The sequence below is a fragment of the Myodes glareolus genome, chromosome 9 (genome assembly GCF_982192425.1).
Source record: "Myodes glareolus chromosome 9, mMyoGla1.1, whole genome shotgun sequence".
Taxonomy (NCBI): Eukaryota; Metazoa; Chordata; class Mammalia; order Rodentia; family Cricetidae; genus Myodes; species Myodes glareolus.
In genome coordinates this window covers 17,253,047-17,274,086 of record NC_142034.1, presented here as the reverse complement: position 1 = coordinate 17,274,086, position 21,040 = coordinate 17,253,047, and the positions used below count along the sequence as shown (strand labels likewise).

Below are 21,040 nucleotides of genomic sequence, written 5' to 3'. Positions count from 1 at the left end.
GCTCTGCACAGACTGGACTAGCTACCCTCCTCCAGTATTTGGGGAGTGTACAGGACTAGGGGCAGGTAGAAGGAACCTGGCCTGTATTTCCAGGAAAGAACTGGCCGCCCTAGGGCCTGCCTGCGAATGGTCGATTCTGGAGATGGGCCAGCTCCCAACTGAGATAGCGAACGAGTGGCAGACAATCAGAGGGACCATCTGCACGGGAGCAACGGAGAGGGAAGCAAATCCCCTTCCCTCTCGGTGGAGACTTATTTTTGTTGTTAGTGGTTGAGACAAACGCCCTGGACCTCGCTATACAATGCAGGCTGGCCTAGAACTCGCGGCAAACTGCATGGACTATCATGCCCGGTCGATATTCCTTTCTAAACATCCCTAGGGAGAGCAGCCTCCTGTGAAGCAGGCTTAGAAGCCAGGGCTGCTCTTCTGGTCCTAATCGGCACACAGACCCTGGGTCTGGGGGAGCCCTCCGCGGCTGCAGGACACAGCGGTGGCAAGGGGCACTAGGGGGCGCCCCTGCCCAGCCGAACCTTCTCGGACGCGCCCGGCCTCACAGGTTCCGAACAGGGTTGCGAGGCGGGCGCCTCCAAGGCGGGGCGGGGCCCCGGGCGACAGGACCTCTGCAGGTCTCCCAGCTGGGGACCAAGCCCCGCTGCCTGTCACGTCCCTGTAGGAGCACAGGACTCTCGCCGAGGCCACGCCGATAACCCGTGCGCGGACGCCTGGCCGAGGTGCGGTCCTCCGGAGGCGGTGCGTGCGGGCGGCGACACAAAGGTCTTTTAGACACCGCACCGCCGCCTTCCCTGCTGCACCCAGGCAGCAAGCTGGGGTCTGGGGACGACTGCTCGAGCGATCCAGGGGCTTCGCTCCAGGAGCCTCCAGGCCGTCGGGCAAACTGTTTTGGACCCCGCAATCGCGCGGGTATTGGGGCTCCAGCAGCTCCTTTTGTATAGAGAAGATAGGGCCTTTCCCATCTCTGAGCACTGTGAGCCTGGCTCCCTAGGACTGCGTGCCCTGAATAGCAAGCTGACTTCTCTAGGGTTGCAGTCGGGGCCCCACCCTGGGAGCTCTAGACTGGTGCAATGTCTCTTCTGGTCAGGTATTTATTTGGGGGGGGGGCGGCGGGGAAGGGGACCACAAAGCATCCCCGCAATGGGCTGCATCAATCCTGTCCGTGGGCTGTGCCTGAAAGACACATTCCAGAGCCCCACCCCATCGCTGGAGTGGAGTCTGTGGGAGGGCCCAGGAATCTGTGTTTAGGGTAAGTTCTCGAGATTGTTGATGTCAGCGTGGGAGTCACTCTCCTAAGCTTTCGGGCAGGGTAGGCTGTGATAAAATTTCTCCTCTGAGAACCCAGAGAAATCCAGTTGTCACATCCCTGCGACACTTTCTCTGTGGATAGAGTCTTAAGGCTTGCCTCAGCGCCCTCTGTTTTAATTAGGCTGGTTTCCTCTAGGGAGACTTTCTATGGAATAAGGAACCTGTCTGAAGGAGACAGGAGACCTGTTGGCTTTGTTCAATCTCTAAATCCAACAGACCTGTTTGATGGTACTCAATGGCCTCAGAAATCTGATCAAAATGCTTGCCTAGTAATGGCTAACCAGCCTGCTTTTAGGATCTGGGAAGGAAAATCCCAGACAGGATCCCGGCAGGAAACAAAGCCAAAAACAAACCCAGAAAACCTCATCAAATGCTGAGTGGCGCAGGATCCTGTGGAGGAAAACACTCCTTCCTCCTAGCTGACCCCTTTCCTTGGCTTCAGGATGAATTAAAATTCTTATCTGTTCCACATCCAGCCTTCCTGATTGATTGTTAGTGAAGGCTAGAGTTTCCCAAGCTTTGTGGGGTTATTTTTGCCTCTGGGTGGTGGTCATGACTTCCTTCCACAGCATTGGGCTCAACACAGGAACAGAAATGGCTTAGCAGACACCCTTAAAGGGGGCAGGACAGGATGGACCCCCAAACCTACTTTCATTTTCTTCCGGTCTGGGTTGTGGGTAATTTCTTGACAACTAAGAGAGAGAAGACAATGAGACATGAATTGTTTTTACAATGCAATTGTGAACAGCTGTACAACTCCCTGGCTTCAGACTGTCCTAGGGCTCCCTGCCTCTCTCACCAAGGTGCTCAGGACCAGGGCTGGTATTCTGCACTGGTGGAGCTCAGCTTGTGCCGAGGACAGTGCAGCGATAACCCAGGTCACCTTTGCTGTTTGGGGCCTTCTATATTTGGCAGTGTGAACAGACTTGCTTCCTTTTAGCAATTGATCTGAATAGCAGAATCCCTTTCTGATGGTCCCGGCACAGTTTCCAGGCTGTGCTAATTGGCCACTGGCCTCACTACTGGCTTTTAAACAATCGCTTGTATTCTCTGCCTGGCAGGAAGCTGCCGACCCATCCAGGCCCTGGGCTCTCTTTGTTCTGACTTTATGGCATTTTATGCCACAATAAGAAACGCTGTGTACTCCATGGGAGCCCATTGTGCCAGGCTGCAAGGATGTGGGCCCTGTTGTATTGGGTCTGGTGCTATTTCCCCCGGGGAAGAACAGGGACTTTGTGACAGACTGGGGACAAAACAAGGGGTGCTGGACACTGTTACTGGGCAAGTCCCTGGCCTGGGCGGAGGGTGTCTACAGGCTCTTTTCTGTGCCCAAGGGAGGGCCAGGGGAGAGATAGGATTTCGTCTACAGTAGCAGGCCCTGGTTATCTGTGAATTATACATCAGGCCTGTGCTAACCTCCACGACCACACGCTCTGGGCCACTGGGGGAACCTCACCCTGCCTCGAGGTTCTGTGTCAGGTGCTCATGTCTGTCAGCCCTCACACGACACTAGGAATCCCTGTCCTGGTGAGCAGAGGTCAAAGGGTCAAACCTGGACTTCCCATGTTTTGGGCAGATTCGACCCCTTGAGGCGAGAGAAATAGTGTGAGTGAGAATGGTCCATTGAGGCAGGAATGGACCCATGGCGCGCTACCTGCCTCCTAAGCTGGTCACTGTGCTCCCTGACTTCTGCCACTAGCCTGGCATTTTGACTATTAACAGCATACCTGGGGCAGAGGACGGAGAAGGGCATTCTCTCCTGAAGACACCAATAACCAGAGACACGAATCAGACGAGAGGCACGTCATGGAGGGGACCTCTGGGGGAGCTGACCCCATCAGACTAGAGGGTGAACTAGGCAGCATCAGCTAGTGGTCCCTGGAGATGCCCCCACCACAGGCACCTGACACGAGGAAAGGAAGGGCCAGCTGGCTGTCGGGCATCTTCATGGACTAATATATCAGTGCCTCCTTCAACTGGTCCTCTACACATTCATGCGCGTGTGCACAGGAACACACACACACACACACGGCGGGGGGAGGGTATTTATCATCCATACTCCACGCTGAACCCTTATCTCTTCACACCACCGCAACAGCCGCCAGCTGGCTCTTCCAACCTCCTCTCCAGGTGTCCGCTGCACTTATCACTCAAATACCAGAATGTCCTTGTTTGTCAATCCCAGACTGGAAGCTGTCCAGTAGCCTCCAGAGCCACACCCCAGCCTTCCAGCCAGCACCCTGCCTACACCTCAGGCTCACTTCCTGCCAGCCCCTGCCATGAACCTTCTCACAGCCTGAATGTGTGGAGTTTTACACATCTCCATGCCGCTACATCTTCTTCTGTGTGGAATACACTTCCCCAGCCACCCACCCGAGTCCATCTGCCACACTCTCCAAGATTCAGTGCAAGCATCATCTCCCTTGCTGATCAGCTGACAAAAGCCATCATGACAGCAACATTGTCCAATAGCAAGGAGGAGGGCAAAGGGTGAACCCCCGGCCGGATCAAAGGCGGGGCTTCCCCAGCAGCAGCGCTGGAGAGCAGGAAGGAATGAGAGCTCAGCTCCGTGTTCTATCACAATACAAATGGGTTTGGGATCCCCTTGGTGACACATGTGTGTTCTCAATTAAGTTAAAGATTTGTTTTATTTTTAAATTGTGTGTGTGTGTGTGTGTGTGTGTGTGTGTGTGCGTGCATGTATCTGTGCACATGAATTCAGGTACCCTTGGAAACCAGAAGAGGGTGTCAGATCCCCTGGGGCTGGAGTTACAGGTTATACTGGTAACCACACTTAGCCCTCTGCAGGAGTGAGACTCCATTGGCTGAGCCCTATCTTCAGCCTCACGTGTTCTCTCTGCAGATGCCCAGCCCACTATGGCAATGTTTGTCTCCATCACCTCTGCATTCCCAGGATATGATTTAAAGCCCAGCACATAGTAGGTGTGCAGGATAAATGAGTATGCTTTGAATTCTCTACAAATTTGTACTGTCCCTTTCTCTAAAACGACACTCAAGACTTGCTACGTGAAAGAAAGAGCTTTGATTCAGGAATTCCTTGGACACTGAAGCCCAACTGCGCATTGCTTATGCACCAGACATTTTCCGGGCACTGCAGAACTGTGGTTCCATGTGCAAGTTAATAAAGAATAACCACAGCCCCAGCCCCACCCCCACTCCCCACACGCACACAACACCATTTTATCTGGCACCCAATGTCCTTGGAATCCATGGTGCCCAGTGCACGGTCTCCAGTTAAACATGAACCACCCTATGTCTCAATGAGAGGCAGGTCCAGAGGCCTTGTTTTATCTTCAAACAGCATAGAAACTCAATGAGGAGACTGTTGCTGGGACCTTTGAAAACCCAGCAAGTCCCAACTAGGGAAGGTGTGGTATTTATTTCACAGCCTCTGGGTGCTCACTGGACCTGTGGGTTCTTCTACTCATATGGTGTTTTCCAGTTATTATTATTATTATTATTATTATTATTTTGGTTTTGTAAATATGTGAATCTTGTTTCTCAACTGTAAGCTCCTCAAAGAAAGGGGACATCATGGTATCACATCAAGTTGTATAGTCACTTTCTTTGATTGAGTTTCATCTGTGAAAGGTAACTACCATTGTCAACTTGATCACATTAAGAAGCACATAGGGAGCAGGGCAGTGGTGGCGCATGCCTTTAATCCCAGTACTCGAGAGGCAGAGACAGGCAGATCTCTGTGAGTTCGAGGCCAGCCTCATCTACAGAGTGAGTTCCAGGATAGGCTCCAAAGCTACAGCGAAACCCTATCTCAAAGAAGAAGAGGAAGCAGCACATAGGGTGTTAATGAGGTGTACATGGGTGTGTTTGTGCGGGCTTTTCTAGAGAGTGTGAGGGAGGGAGGAAGACCCACCCAAAATGTGAGTGGAGCCATCCCATGGGCTGCTGCTGTCCAGGACTAAATAAAGAAGAATAACAGGAGAAGCCAGGCATGGTGACACACACCTTTACTCCCAGAGATGGGAGAGGCAGACATATCTGTGAGGCCAAAAGTCAGCCTGGTTGGTCTACATATTGAGTTCTAGGCCAGCCGGGGATACATAGAAAGTTTGGAGCTGTTAAAAAAAAGAGGGTCAAAAGAGGAAGTCGGTTGAGTACCAGCGTTCATCTCCATGCTTCCTGGTCTGCTGAGATGTGAGTGGGCCTTCTCATGATCCTGCCACTACAGCCAAGCTGGTCACACCAATGCGCTTTCCTGCTGAGGCAATATATGTCCCCTCGAACTGTGAGCCAAAGTAACTCCTTTAGGTGTTATTTTTTTTAAATGTGTTGTATCACAATAATAAGAGAGTAACCACCTCAGCCCCTGGTATTGCGAGTGTGTGCTGGCGTGAGGGATGACAGACAGCGCCTGTCACATGCTGGAGTGAGGGATGACAAACAGCCACGGCCACTGACAGCGCCTGTCACAGGCTGGAGTGGGGGATGACTGACAGCCACCGCCACTGACAGCGCCTGTCACAGGCTGGAGTGGGGGGATGACGGACAGCCACCGCCACTGACAGCGCCTGTCACAAGGTCTCTTGTGAGACACAAACAAGAAGTCTGATGGGAATGGTTCCTCCCATGCCGCTAGCAAAGGAGTGAGGTTTCTCTTCCAGGTCAGTGCTTCTGTTTTGGCAAATGCTACCCTCAGGTTCTGGGAATCCCGAGACAAAAGAGGTAAGAGGTGGATTTGACACTTACTACTGCCTCCAGCTTTCATGTAGATGTTTCTTTTTTAAAAGACTAGAAAAAAAACCCTTTGAATTTTGTTCGTATGTGTGTCTGGGTGTGGGATTGTGTATGTGAGTGCAGTAACCATGAAGGCCAGAAGAGGGCGCGAGGGCGCGGATCTTCTAGACGCTGGATTTATAGGCTGTTGTGAGCACCTGGTATTGGTGTTGGGAAGGGAGTTCAGGCCCTCTGCAAGAGCTGCAGGAACTCTTAACTGCTGAGCCCTCTCTGCAGCCCTGTGGAGTTCTCTTCACTGGCTATTTATAACCCTTACTGCTTTGTGCTGGGTGGGAGTGGGTGAGGTGCTCCAGGGTTTCCCAAGTTATATGTGAGCTGAGGGTGAGAGCAGAGAGTTGCTTGCCCCCTTCTACCTCTTCTGCTCTGGTTCCCAGCACACCTGTGGCAGAGCTCACTCCTTTTCCAGAACAGACTGACCAGGAGTGTCCTGGGTGGCAGCGCTATAGGACCTTGGTTTTCATCCATGAGATTGTATTGTCTATATTCTGTGTGCTTTGTATCCCCGCTGGCTGATGTCGCTCGTGATTGCTGGCTCGCCAGGGCCATCTGTAACCCACATCAGCCCTGAGGCTTTGAAGTTCAATGTGAAATAAAAAGTCCATTAAAAGATGCAGGAGCATGAAAAGGGAGTTACAGAAATATTAACAAAGGACCATTTCCTGCTTCCAGTACTTTTCCTTCTTTTTCCTTTTCTCCTCCTTTTAAGTATTTCTATGAAGGATTTATGTCACCATTAAGACCATGAGGAAGTTAAGGAAGGGCAGGCCTGGACCACAGAAAGGGTGACATTCCTTAGGAGGCAGGTTGGCAGAGACCCAGTCTGCTGTCTTCATTGAGCACATAGGGTATGTGGGAAGAATTTAACTGAACAAAAATAAATAAATAAATAAGTGGGTCTACAATTCCTGTGACCAGCGATTTGAATCAGCATTGTCTCTTTTGAGACAGGGTCTCACATCCTGGGCCTGCCTTGAATTTGCTAGGTACCTGAGGATGACCCTGAACTTCTGATCCTCCTGCCTCTGCCTCCCGAATGCTGTCAGGCGTCACCATCCTGGCTTGTGTGGTACTGGGATCAAACGCATTGTTTCATGGACACTAGACAAGCACTTGGCCCACTGAGCTGCATCCCAGGCCTCCAAATCGTGGGCTTTTGCTGTTTTGATTTTGAAATAGGGCTTCACCACATAGACTAGGCTGGCCTTGAACTCAGATTTCCATCTGCCTCTGCCTCCCAAGTGTGGGGATTAGGGGCGTGCGCCATCACACCTGGCCCTGCATCCAGTGCTCTTAGTGGGAGGGGCAGTGTAGAGAGTATCGAGAATGGCTGCGCTCCAGCCTTCGGCAGTGATAGTGTAGGGAGATGTCTGGAGTCCACTCGAGGAAGACAAAAGCAGAGACGACAGGGTAAGAGAAGGAGAAGGAAGGGAGCAAAGAGAAAGAGGGGTTCAGGGCTCGGAGGGCCGACGACCGCCACACCGGCTCACCCTCCTGTCAGGCCTTGACAGGAGCAGAGGTCAAGAGCGAGGCCTCCAGGGGTGTCCTGGAAGTCCCAACACTAGCATTGCCATCAGCCCCTGGCATGACTGGGCAACTTCCCTTTCCTCACGGAGTTCTTGTTCCATGTGGCATAGGAAACCATTTGATGAAATGGGAAGTTTCCTAGGGCTCATGCTGCTGAGACGTCAGAGGTCCAGTCACTGCTGACCTTGCTAAGTGGCAGGGCCAGGACTCTCCTTTCATCCCGTGTTATTATTGCCGGCCCCACCCTCTTATTAAAGAATAGCCATTTCGGTGCATACATGGTCATTTGCCAGATGGGGTCATTATCAACACCATTACTTCCTGGCAGCCTTAGGGATGCACACACACATACAGAGGTATATTGTACCCATGGCATCCTTCAGGGACACACACACACACACACTCACACACACATACACACGCACAGGCATATTGTACTGGGGTATAAAACAACAGGCAGAGCTGACATAGAGCGGAGTATGGTCACTCACTAGCTCTCAGGTGTGGAATGCCCTGCTTTTGCACCGATTCTCTTTGCTTGAGCAGAGCACACACCCTCGCGGAGCACACACTTAACAGCAGTGCTCTCCAACGCCTCTATTTTGCAGGGCAGGTCTCCCTAGAGGCTCCTTCTCTTACAGGGCCACCGACGACCACTTAATTACTGTTTGTATTTGACAGTAAGCAATGATGTGATTATACCTGCCTTCAGCCAGAGGTCACTGAACATACGCTTAGCAGCTACTAAATCTTAGGCCTAACAGTGACAGTCCTGGACCTGGTCAAGGGACCGTGAGGACTTCAGGAGATTGCGTGTCTAAAAAACGGCCTCACGTGGCGTTCTGGGCTGTGCTGCCGGGCTCCTCCCCAGGCTGGACTTACCCTCTCTCTGGAAGCCCGACTATAGTTGAGCGTCATGAGTTCTGCGAACCTCTGTTCATACAGGTGAAGCAGCAGCACCAGGTACAAGCCGGAGTTCATCAGCTCACTCTGCGCCTGCGTGCGCAAGAGAAATTCCGGAGGTTCATGCGGAGAAAGGCCTGTCTGGGGACCAGCAGCCAGAGCAGGAGGAGGCCGGGCTGGGGCAAAGGACACAGCCACCCTCCAGCAGTTCTATGCTAGCCAGGGAAGGAGGCTGAATCCCATCCCGCGGACATCTGAGAGGGTTCGCTGAAGCCAGTGCTGTGGGGTGGGGTGCACAGGGCAGAAAGCCTCAGAGCTTGCTGGTGGGACCCGATCACCCCATGTCAGGGAGAGAGCTCACAGACAGCTAAGGCTGAGGTCTGCTGAGGGCAGGAGAGGCGGGCTGAGCCACACTGGAGGGAGAGGACCATGATGGCAGGTGGTGGGAGGGTGGTAATGACGGTGTGTGTGTGTGTGTGTGTGTAGAGTGAGTAGGACATGCAGTGGGCAAAATTCTCTACTGGCTGGTATGACTACAGTATGTTAGGAGGTGTTTGCTTTGCATTTTTTAAAAAAATTATTTATACACGCATTCAATATATTTTGCTCATGCCCAACCCCCACTCTCCTCCTCCCAGACCTTTCCCCATACCCCTTGCCCAACTTTATGTCCTTTTCTTATTTTTTTATTTATCATTTATAACGCACCGAGTCTTCCGTTCCTTGGTTGTGCTATGTGGCCCTTCTTGAGTGGTCCCTCCCAGGAGCCCTAGTCAGGACTCCCCTCTGCAAGGGGAGGAGGGAGACACCCTTCCGTCCTCCCACCCAATCCCATGGGTGGTGGGGTTCCAGGATGGGCCAGTCTGTGCTCAGGGAGCCACCCAGACCCTCTGCGGGGGGGGGGGGTCAGGACCCTTTGCAGCATCCTTGGGAAGGGTCGGAACTGATGACCCTGCCTAGGCTGACAGGGCGGCCACCTGGAGCGGCTCATCTTCTTCCTGCAGCTGCAGATGTGCTCCCGGCCATCCCCCTGTTCCTGGCTGATCAAGGGCAGCTCAGGAAGTTGGCGTAGAACTCAAGTCTCCCAGGACCAAGTGGCCTCCAGGAAAGGCCGGCTCAGAAGCTGAGCAGGGACCGACGTGCCCTTCCTTGTGTATTGGCCATCTCCGGTTCTTGTGTGACAAGTGGACTCAAGGTCACTCACTGCACAAGGCCTCTGTACTGTACTGTTTCTCAAGACTGAGACTCACTGTTCAAAGCACTTAGACTCCTATTTTTAGTCTTTGAGTGAGTGTGTGTATGTGCGTGTGTATGTGTGCGCAACATGCACGTGCAGGTGCATGTGCTTTTTCTGACCTTGACCCAAAACAGGCATCCCTCCCCACCCCCACCCCCGTTTTCTGTTTTATACATCTTCCATTTTCTGTCTTCAACCCCTGCAAGTCGGTGCCTACTGCCTCCTTTCAGGACCATCTCCAGAGCCACCTCCTCCAGGAAGCCTTCCTAGTGTGTGCTCCTCCACCCCAGTCAAACCACCTTACTCCTCTCTCCTAGAGGGTCCTCTCTCTTTGCCAGGGGACGGGGCTTTCAGAGCACTCTCCGGCAAGAAATGGCAGAGTGACCAGCTAGAGAATAGCTCTGAGCGATTGGGTTTGCCAAAGGAGAATCATTTTCTTTTTACGGTTCAATGAGGCCTGGAGGCATGCAGATGGGAAAATACCCACTGCTTTCTGCAGATATTTAAAAAGTCACTTCTAGTAGACCATGCCTCTCCTCTGTTCCCAGGAAGGAAACCTGTCATGTGAGCCATAGATATCCTCGGCATAAGGAGCTGCAGACACGGTTGCTGCTGACCAATCAAAGAGGCCTGGTGGCAGGTGACTGGGAGCCAGCCTTCCTGTCCCCTGCAACAGTGTGTTTGCCCGGGGTTTCAGGGAACTCCATCTGAGGGGCAGAGTGAGATGTCATCGGTGCCGTTTTTATGACCCACTCTTCCCTTGAACCAATGACATCTCTCTCACTCTGCCCTCAGATGGAGTTCCCTTTGTCACCAGCCTGAAAGGAAGGTGGGCAGAGGAACTGCAAGGGGGGTGGGGACACTATGGACAGGCGGTCTGAGAGCTTCTTTGCCTACTCGCCATTTTCTTTCTTCCCCTAGCTCCTATCTTTTGATTTCTTTAAAATGGACTAATTAGTGGTTGCATGTGTTCTCCTTTTCCACCTCTGTGTGTATCTAGAGGCGGAACTGAGGTAGCTCAGCTTGAGAGACAAGCACCATGAGCCACCCAGCCTGCCCTTCCTTTGCTTAACAGTCCTGGTGGTCTAGAGATTTGCTCTGATGGCGAGAGTCAGTATCTAGATAACACACAGCAGAAGCTGACGGCTGGAGTTTCACGAAGCCTTAGAGAAGTCAGCCCCTGGGTCTAAAAGTGATTAGGGCCTTGCCCGTGCCCAAGGACATCAGTCGTTGGCTGAGATGAAGCAAGGTCAAGCCCGAGCCACAGAGAATTGACTGCCAGAGGCTCTATGTGCCAGATCAAACATGGCAGGGGTGTGGCTCTGGGAGACTGTGGTGTGGTTCCGCCAGGGCTGCAGCTAAGATGGAAGCCCAGGGCCATCCAACACTGGGACTTTAGGTAAACAATTTTAACTGTACAGTGCCAGGGTGACTCCAGTTCATAAAAGGGGACAGGGAACCTCTCTTCTGCCTGTTTCCTGCAGGCGTTATGCAAATTGAGCTAACACAGGTGGCCTTGATATTTTGCAAAACAAACACATCCTGCAGGAGGCAAGAACTGAGAGTGGGATTTCATGGGCTCTGTGTCTGAGGGCTGAGGACAACCCCTTTGCACCTGGACTCCCAGTGTCTGGCCCAGTGCCTGGGGCACAGTGTGTGCTCAGTAAACAAGCACACAGGTGAAGTAAGAAAGCCACCTGGGCTTTTCCACGACTTTCGTTTCGACCCTCCGATGCCATATGATTCTCACTCGCGTTCCTTCTTGGAAGGCGGTTGGTTGTGTTGGTCCCGGGCGCTCTCAGCCCCAGCACTGAGCGGGGCATCCAGTAGCCGCTCCATCGGAGCTCCGAAAGCTAACCTTTTGTATGGTGGATATTTTCCCACGACTGAAAACAAATGGCACCTATCTTCATCCCAGGCCAAGGAAACTTCTGGGAGTTTCACTCCCAAGTTACACCTGGGAGTCAGCGTTTGAGCAGGAAGGAAGCCTTGCAGTTAAAGGTTACAAGCTGTCGTGTGGAGTGGTAATCCATGGGGGCTTTTGGCCTGATTTTGTTGTTGTTGCTGTTTATGTGAGACAGTCTGTGTAGCCCACGCTGGTTTCAAACCTGCTGTGAAGCTGTCAAAATGTTTGCAGAAAAAGGTCTGGATACAGGCTAATGACGTAAGAGTCAAACTGAGTCCCCTCTAGGGGAGACATTTGGGTTTACAATGATCTTATAGTTTTAAAATTATGTGCTTTGCAATGGTTATAATTTGTTTTTTGGACCATGTTATAAGGGAGGGCAGTTTTAAGTTGTAATGGTAATGCTGGGACAATTCATGTAACAAATATTTATTGACTATTTACTTTATAATAATGAATATTATTGACTGCTTCTAGATCAGAACCATGCATTATGATACAAATCAAGGCACAAATGCAAGCCACATATGCAATTTGAAAAATTATAGCACTCATGTGAAAGTTTTTAAAATCAGTGAAATTAATATGAACACGGTATTGTGTTAACCCAGTATATCCAAAACATTATTCCAATGTATAATTATAGCTATATGTTGCACAAGCACAGGACACATTCTGGGAAATCTGTCGCTAGGCAGTTTCATCGTGTGACCATCAGAGTGTACTTACAAAAATTTAGATGGCATAGCATGCTAAACACGGAGGCCTCATGGAATGCAGCGTTCACACATGCAAATCTAGTGTTTGCTGAAGGGGCACTAGGCAGGGAGGGGGAAATAACCCAAAATGATCAGTGTGACTTTATTTATTTATTTATTTACTTACTAGAATCCAAATGATCAGTGTGACATTTATTTACTCATCAGCATATGTGTGGGAGTGAGTACCACGGCACACAGGAAGGGGGCAGGAGCAACTTTTGGAATTTAGTTCTCTCCTTCCCCACGTGGGTCCTGGGGATTGAATTCAGGTTGCCAGGCTTGCGTTGCAAGCAGCTTTACCCAGTGAGACATCCCACTGGCCACAGGGTATGTTTTTTGTTTTGGGCTTTTGTTGTTGTTGTTTCCTTTTTTGTTTGTTTATTTTTTAATATTAATTCTCCAAGAGAGTCTACATCTTGCTTCTGGTTTTGAAAAAGAATTTTACAGGGTTTTGTAGTTGGAAATTTCTGTCTCTCTGGGTACCGAAATCGAGTCGCTCAGTCCCAAAGAAACACAGAGGCTTATATTAATATAAACTGTTTGGCCTATTAGCTCAGGCTTATTATTAACTAGCTCTTACAACTTAAATTAATCCACAATTCTTGTTCATGTTTAGTCATGTGGCTTGGTACCTTTTGTCAGTAAGGCATTCTCATCTTGTTTCCTCTGCATCTAGCTGGTGACTGACTCTCTGCCTTTCCTCTTCCCAGAATTCTCTTCATATGGTTGCCCCGCCTATGCTTCCTGCTGACTGCTGGCCAATCAGTGTTTTAATAAACTAATACAAGTGACAAATCTTTACAGTGTACAAGAGCATCATCCCACATCAGGGTACAGATTTCAAGGCTGGCTGGCTTCTTAAGAATTTCATTCTACTCTTACATGATTCCTGAGATATTGGTTTAAGGTTTATCTTTCCTTTTAAATTTTTAAAAATAATTTATTTTTATTTTAAGTGTGTCTAGTTCAGGTTTTTATTGCTGTGAAGAGATACAATGACCATGGCAACTCTTATAAAGGAAAACATTTAATGGGGTGGGCTATAATTTCAGAGGTTTATTCTATTATCATCATGGTGGGATATGGCAGTGTGCAGGCAGGCATGGTGCTGGAGCTGAGAGGCCTTATATCTTGACTCCTAGGAAACAGGAAGTGGTCTGAGACACTGGGCATGGCTTGAGAATATTGAGAACTCAAGGCCCACCTCTACAGTAACACTTCCTCTAACAAGACCACAACTACTCCCAACAAGGTCACACCTCCTAATAGTGCCACTTTCTTTGGGGCCATTTTCTTTTAAACCACCACGATGTGCATTGGTATTTTGCCTACATATATGTCTGTGTGAGGGTGTCAGATCCCCTGAAACTGGAGTTATAGAGTGGTAAACTTTCATGTGGGTGCTTGGAATTGAACCCAGGTCCTCTGGAAGAGCAGCCAGTGCTCTTAACCACTGAGCAATCTCTCCAGCCTCTGAGTTTTAATTTTTTAAAGACAGTCTTATGTGTATGAGTGTTTTGCCTACATGTATGTATGTACACTACATACATGAAGTACCCATGGGAGCCTGAAGAGTGAGCCTGATCCCCTGGAGCCAGACAACTGGGAGCAGTCATGTGGGTGCTGGGGATCGAGCCTGGGTCCTCTCAAAGAGTAGAGCTACCCCAAGGGCTCTTCTTGGAAACCGAATCTCCTTGTTGTGGCACATGTGTTAAGAGTCTTGGTCCCCAGGGCCACACTGTTGGGAGGTGAAGCCTTTGGGAAGTGGGACCTAGGGAGGTCTCAGGCCACTCCGTGCCGCTCTTGAAGGAGAATGCTGAGTACTAGAGCCGCCTCCTTTCTCCCTCTGCTTCTTGGCTCCAAAGGAGAGCAGTTTGCTCTCCCACGCTTCTGCGTGTGCTGCTTTCACCAGAGGCCCCAAGTAATGGAACTCGCTCGACCTGAGGCCACAGTCTCCAGAGCCAGAAGCCAAAGCAAATTTTCAGGTATTTCATTACACAGATGGAAGCTGACTGACAAACCCACTGTGAAGTATGAAGGTGGAAACCTTACCTAGGGAGGAGAGGGGATGAGTGAGAAGTGAGGGAGGAAGGGACAGGTGGGGTACGCAGGAGTTCCTGCTACCTTCACAGCCAGCAGAGCTAATCGCCTGGGAGGGAGGCAAGAAGGCAGTTCAGTTCAAGACAACTCAGTGGCCAGGACTGTTTCAAACTTCTGGAGTCTGACCCCCCAGTGGTTTATTTTTGTAGGCATATTTAAGGACAGCATGAGTTGATGAAACATTTTTTGGTAATAATTAATTCAATCCCGCATGCCTCAAAGCACACAAATCTCCTTGAGGAACAAAGGAAGCTAAATACAGATCAGCAGCGACTACATCAAAACTCTGTGAAGTCCATAAAGATGGGCTCTACAGACTGAGAAAACAAGCTTCCCATCAGGGTCTGCGGAGGGTCGGGTGCAGATAAAGTCTCTGGTCACCCAGACAGTATAAAGGTCACCAGACTAGAAAACACATCTGCCCCAGCCTTCTGGGTGGATGAGCAACATTACATTCCTTCCCTTGAGGGAACAACCCCGTGTGCCAACATCCCAGGCTCCCCTATTGCCCATCACAAGCACAAAGACCTCTGTGACTTCCACAACGGTATGCGTGAATATGATAAAAAAATAGTCACATATGTATGAAAATGTCATAATAAAACCCATTGTTTCTTTTCAAAAATGTTTTATTTTATGTGTATCTTTGTGTGCTCATATGTATGTCTGTGCACCACATGCTTGTTTGGTATCTGCCGAGGCCAGAAGAGAAGGTCAGATCCCATGGACCTGGAGTTACAAAAGGTTGTGAGGTGCCATGGAGGTGCTGGAAAATTGAACCTGGGTTCTCTTCAAGAGCAGCCAGTGCTCTGACCCCTGAGCCATCTCTCCAGCCTCCAGATGTTGTTTATGCCAGGTCAAAATACTAATAACTTAAAAATCCACAAAGAGCTGGAAAGCTAATCTCACCCTACTGTTTAAACAGAGTCTTTGGGAGGGAAGAGGCTTAAATCAGGACATCAAGATGAGGACCCATGATTGCATCCTGGTGGACTTACAAGAAGGAGGGAGATCAGAACACACACACGCACACATGTGCACACACACGCACACACATGTACACACACTAGCTACCTGTCCCTTTTCGTGTGATGCATGTCCTGCTTCAGAAATCTGCCAGCAAGAAGATCATCACCAGATATGGGCCCTTGAACCTAAGAACGTGACCTACACAATAAGCTTTCTCTGTGTGTGTTTGTGTGCGCTCAGCGTGACAGCCATTGCCCTTGGAGCTTAAAGCCTGTTTTCTTGATAAAGTTGCACCGCCTCACACCTTTTGTTATAATACTGACAAATAGATGAAGGAAGTGTCTTAGTTCGGGTTTCTATTGCTGCGATGAAACACCATGACAGAAAAAAAGCAAGCTGGGGAGAAAAGAGTTTATTTGGCTTACACATTTGTTTTGCTGTTCATCACTGAAGGAAGCCAGGACAGGAACTCAAACAGGACAGGAATCTGGAGGCTGGAGCCAATGCAGAGGCCATGGAAGGGTGCGGCTTACTGGCTTGCTCTTCCTGACTTGTGCTCAGCCTGCTTTCTTATCAAACCCAGGACCACCAGCCCGGTGACGGCATCACTCACAATGGGCTGGGCCCTCCCATCTCAATCACATGAAAATGCCCTAACGTTGGATCTTATGGAGGCTTTTACTCAATCGAGGTTCCCTTCTTTCAGATGATTCTAGCTTGGGTCAAGGTGACATAAAACTAGCCATGACAGTACGTATAAATTTAGTATAAAGATGTGATTTTTTTTTTGGCATCTAGTATTTGATTTGGTGGTATTTATCATCCACAACATGTATTGATTAGAACTAGCCACCTCCTCATTAGTCACAAGTGGCTTGTGGCTTCTCTATTGGAGAGTGGAGTTCTAAATAGGAGATTGTTTGCTGAGAATTAAGTGATTAACTTTGCTTTGGGCATAAATCACCTTCCGCTGGAGGTTAATTAACTTTTTCACATTCTCAGCAATGTAATCCGAATGCCCCAGGAGAGTTTCCCCCACTTATCCCATCCCCCAGGTCCCCGGGTGTCATAAGCACACGGTAAGCATTTACTTCATGCTTATTAGCAGGTCCTCGTTACCCAGAATACTTGATATTTAAGTTGGGGACCATTTCCCCCAAGACCTGGAGTTTATTTTCTCTTGTTGTTATTAAATTACTTCAGCAACTTTGGGCATGGGGCTTGCCCAGACTTCCTTGCTGTTTCCATGGGTCCAGTTGGCTACACCAGCCTCCCCATTTTGTCCCTAGTAGCAGGTGAATGTCAACCAGAATGGCTGAGACTTCTCAGTTCTCTAGTGTCCCAATTTAGTGACATACCTTCTCAAGAAGCGAAACAAAGACTCAAATCTATATCGTGCTTGGGCTTTTATAATCCTTAGGCCAAGGAACTTAAGTTGTTTTCTGCTTGAACCTCTAACCTACTTTTTTTATTTATTAAAGATTGGTTTTGTTTAATTTAATTTAATTTAATTTATGTGAATGAGCGTGTTCCCGGTGCCCACACATGTCAGAAGAGAGCACTGGGTCTCCTGGAATCAGAATTACATACAAACAGTTGTGAACCACTTTATGGGTGCTGGGATCAAACCCAGATTCTCTTGAAGAGCAGTAAGTGCTCTTAGCCACTGGGCCATCTCTCCAGCCCCTGTGCCTATTCTAGACCAGGGAGAAGGTAGCAGGGATATGTCTTACCCGGGATTGCTGATGCTTATGGTAGAATTCCGTCATGTTGAAGTCATCCAGGTCGATCAGCAGGCTTTGTTTACACATCTCACAGGTCTTTACAGTACCTAGATCTGCTCCTGGGATCAAAGAGAATCGTATGTCAGAGAGTATAGCTCAGAAGTTCTCTACACACACACACACACACACACACACACACACACACACACACACATTTTTTATTCCTGCATTTTATGTATATGAGTTCTGTCTTCATGCATACCAGAAGAGGGAATCAGATCCCATTACAGATGGTTGTGAACCACCATGCGGCTGCTGGGAATTGAACACAGGACCTCTGGAATAGCAGTCAAGTACTCCTAAACACTGGGCCGCCTCTCCACCCGCCCCCCTCCACTGGAACTTTGGACGGGAGGTCTTTTGAGACTGAGCTTGTGTGTGTTACGAATCCCAAGCTTCGGTGATTTTCCGAGTTAGTCATCTTCTGGAGAAAATGACCTTGAATCTGAGCTCTGAACATCTTTTTCCCTTTGTGGTCATTTATTATTTGAGCTTCAGGCAGGTGAACTCTCCATGGCCTTTAAATAATAGGTCTTGTTTCTATCTAAATATGTAAACATAATGGTTCATAAAATTGGAATTGCTACCGGGAAGCGAAGTCTCTCTGGCACAGGCCTTTGCAGGAGGAGTGACCGTTGGACCTGTAGGCTCCCCCATCCCTTGCAGACCCAGCAGCTGTGCAATAAATCAATTAGTATCAAATCCACAGGAGATGCTCTCCTCAGCCAGCAGCTTCGGCTACCAGTCTTACCTTTGCTCCCACCCAAGGAAAAGGGACGGAGGGGGGAGAGAGGGCCCAGGTGTGGATTCCAAGCACAGCAGGATCTGGGTTAGGCCCATTTGGGAAAACTAGAAGGTTCCCTCTGCTGCTGTCCTTATGAGACCACGACCAGCTCTGCTTATGTCCGCTTTGCTCTGCTTCCCCAAGGCAAAAGCAGAAGCTGCAGAACCACGGCTGTTCTGTGGAAATAAAAATGCTGCACCCCCCCCCAACCACCACCACCAGTATAGCTGCAACATTTATAAATGTTTCTTACTAGGAAACATACGGGTTACCTGTATCTATTTAGTGATCAGAACCCCGGTTGCAGCCATCTACTGTGGTTATGAAGAAAGAGTATCACAGAGACTGTTAAAGGTGGGGTAAACAACAGGTCCATTTCCCCGTGCTGCATTTGGTTTGCCTGAATCTTTTCTTCTTTCCTTTCCTCTCTCTCTCCTCTCTCTCTCTCTCTCTTTCTCTCTCTCTCTCCACCAGCAATGCTATTGGTGACTGGACATCCCATGTATCTTCTATTCTAACTCTGCTGAACATATTCAAGCTCCAAATTAGCATCGTATTTAGCTTTTTTTTTTTTTTTTGCCTCTGCTAAATGTTTGATTGGCTTGGATTTCTAGTAAGAGAGCCTTTGCATGGCTGTTACAGAATTTGATCCTCTAAACGACACAGTCCCATGGTTATCAGATTAGTTGTGCCTGCTTGCAAGAGTCCCTGAGTCCCTCACAGTAGACAGGGCCTGTGGTCCCCTACTACTATAAGTAGGTAGTGGGGAGAGTCACCGGCCTTTCAGGCACTTCTCCCAATTGTCTGGATGCAGTTCTGCCCTGACTGCATGTGACTTGCGGGTCTAGAGAGGTCCTAGAATATACAGGATGGGGGAGGTGAATTGAAGAGGGGTTCCATTTATGTGGTTACGGGTGAAGACTTTCCAGTGCAGCTGCTTTGGGGCCCCCCATGATCCTGCCAATAACCCCTCATTCATGCTCTGTGAGTAAGTACAATAAACTCATTGGTTCTCCAGGTTAAACTTTTGTGGAATCATACTTTGGTTTGTCACCTTAGGAAGAGGCAGGCACTGTGTCTCCCCAGGGAAGGAGCAGCCACAGCGACGGCACATCACTAGCTGTTAGCCTGCTCTCCCAAGCACCTTCCTCCTTCCCCCCATTTGAATTGAGTTCTTGGCTTGTAGATATGGATTTAAGCATTTGGGGATTGATTTTGTGTTTCTTGCGGGAGGGAGGATGCACCCATGGAGAGAGTGTCAGTTAATATGATTACATTAATGACATGGTGAGGTCATATGGCTACAACCCATGGGGGCAGGGTAAAGTCCTAGATCTGCCACCTGGGCCAGGGACAGATAAGGATACGGGAGAGGAGGGAAACAGGATCTGGCTGAGGAGCACCAACTCCAAGGAGGGTGGTCTGAAATACACAATGGCCATTTTCTACTTGACCATGATGATGGAGCTCCTTTCAGTTACCCTCCCTCCAGCCTAGATATTCCAGCTCCTCCCTCATTATGCAAGGCAAGCTCTACTCTCTGCCAAGAACACTATAGTCAACTTCCATGTGTCTGTATTTAGGTTGTCACTTCCTGGGAGAACTGAGAGGGGCTTCACGCCCAGCTATGAGATGCATCTGACAAAGCTGTCATATGCGAGGCTCTTTGACATAGATCTAGAAAACCAGAGTGACACGCCATTCACCTCTCGGGCAAACAGGCAGCTTTGCTTGAGTGTTTTTTAAGAAAGATTTTTGTTTGTAAGGATGTGTGTGCACATACATGTGTGAGTACCTACAGAGGCCAGAAGGGAGCATCAGATTCCCCAGAGCTGGAGTTACAGGCGGTTATAAGCTGTCCAAAGTGCATGTTGGACTCTCTGCAAGAGCAACAAGTGCTCTTAATCACCGAATCATCTCTCCAGCCATCACTGGGTTCTTAAGCAACACCCTGCCCCCTGCAAATGAAGTAGATTTGTTTGTGTGTGTGGGGGGCATCTGTCGTGATGGACCTTTTGGTGCTGCTAACTGGACAGGGCTACCATACATTTGCTGAGGGTTTACTGGCCACCCATGTCATCTTCTTTCCTCATGGGAGATGAGTTTATCATCTTATCTAGGCCTCAAGTGGGAGGAGAATGTGCTTCCAAGATTCTCTCAGATGTAAACACACACACACACACACACACACACACACACACACACACATCACATCCATTTACTCTCCATCACAGCATTTAGAAACAGGAATCCTGGCCTTGGCCACATTTCCCTGGCAGTGAGCCGTTGACAAGGCGCCCCCCCCCGGGCCAACTCTGGCATCTCAGATTAATTCTACACTGCAGCAGGCTTGCCTCTCTTCCTTCCCCACCTACCTGACGTGATCTTCACTTTCAGCCACTTTTTCAGGCACTCTTGGTGAACGAACTGCAAGCTTCCCACACAGCCACAGGGTTCCAGGAGAGGGTTGGTCGGGGAACCCCCTGCTATCTGACAGATGCGACACAAGTCTCCCTCCTCCTCCTCCGAGTCCTCCTCCAGGAGACTGAACAGAAAACAAGGCCTCGTGACCAGGAGCCCCCACATTTGTTGATTCTCTAAACACCACTTCCCAAGGTGTTTGTGGGAGAAGGAGGAAGGACAACTCCCCATGCCATGTCTACAAGCCTAGGCTTCTGACCCTGTGAGGATTTCTCCAGATGGAGTTATTGATCACTGATGCACACGTTCTTATATTGGGCTCCTATGCAGTCACTAATAAGTGTGAGCTCCATGGGAGGAACAGGTCAAGAAGTCAGTAGCAAGACGGGGCATGTTAAGTCAGTGGTCACGTGTTTGTCGAGCATGCGGGAGGCCATGGCTTCAGTTCCCATCAGTATAAAACGGAGGTGGTGGGGGTGAGGGATTATGCTGGGAGAGCCCCTCCCTCTGCCGTAGCCACCCTGAGGAAGCTGGCTGTGTAAGCTAGTAAACTCA

At 49.5% G+C, this 21,040-nt stretch overlaps 1 protein-coding gene across 6 annotated transcripts in view; it reads right to left on the bottom strand.

Moving 5' to 3' along the window:
- Marchf10 (membrane associated ring-CH-type finger 10) overlaps nucleotides 1-21,040 on the bottom strand; it is a 94,882-nt gene that overhangs the window by 1,667 nt on the left and 72,175 nt on the right. For 5 of the 6 annotated variants that reach the window (XM_085695933.2, XM_085695930.2, XM_085695932.2 and 2 more), the window contains 3 exons: nucleotides 20,440-20,609; nucleotides 17,230-17,339; nucleotides 8,503-8,616 (listed from right to left, as the gene is read on the bottom strand). In XM_085695933.2, coding sequence (XP_085552059.2) covers nucleotides 8,503-8,616; nucleotides 17,230-17,339; nucleotides 20,440-20,609 — 394 coding nt within the window. Of the gene's footprint in view, nucleotides 1-1,969; nucleotides 2,013-8,502; nucleotides 8,617-17,229; nucleotides 17,340-20,439; nucleotides 20,610-21,040 lie in introns of all 6 variants that reach the window. The other variant, XM_085695929.2, reaches the window with a different exon arrangement.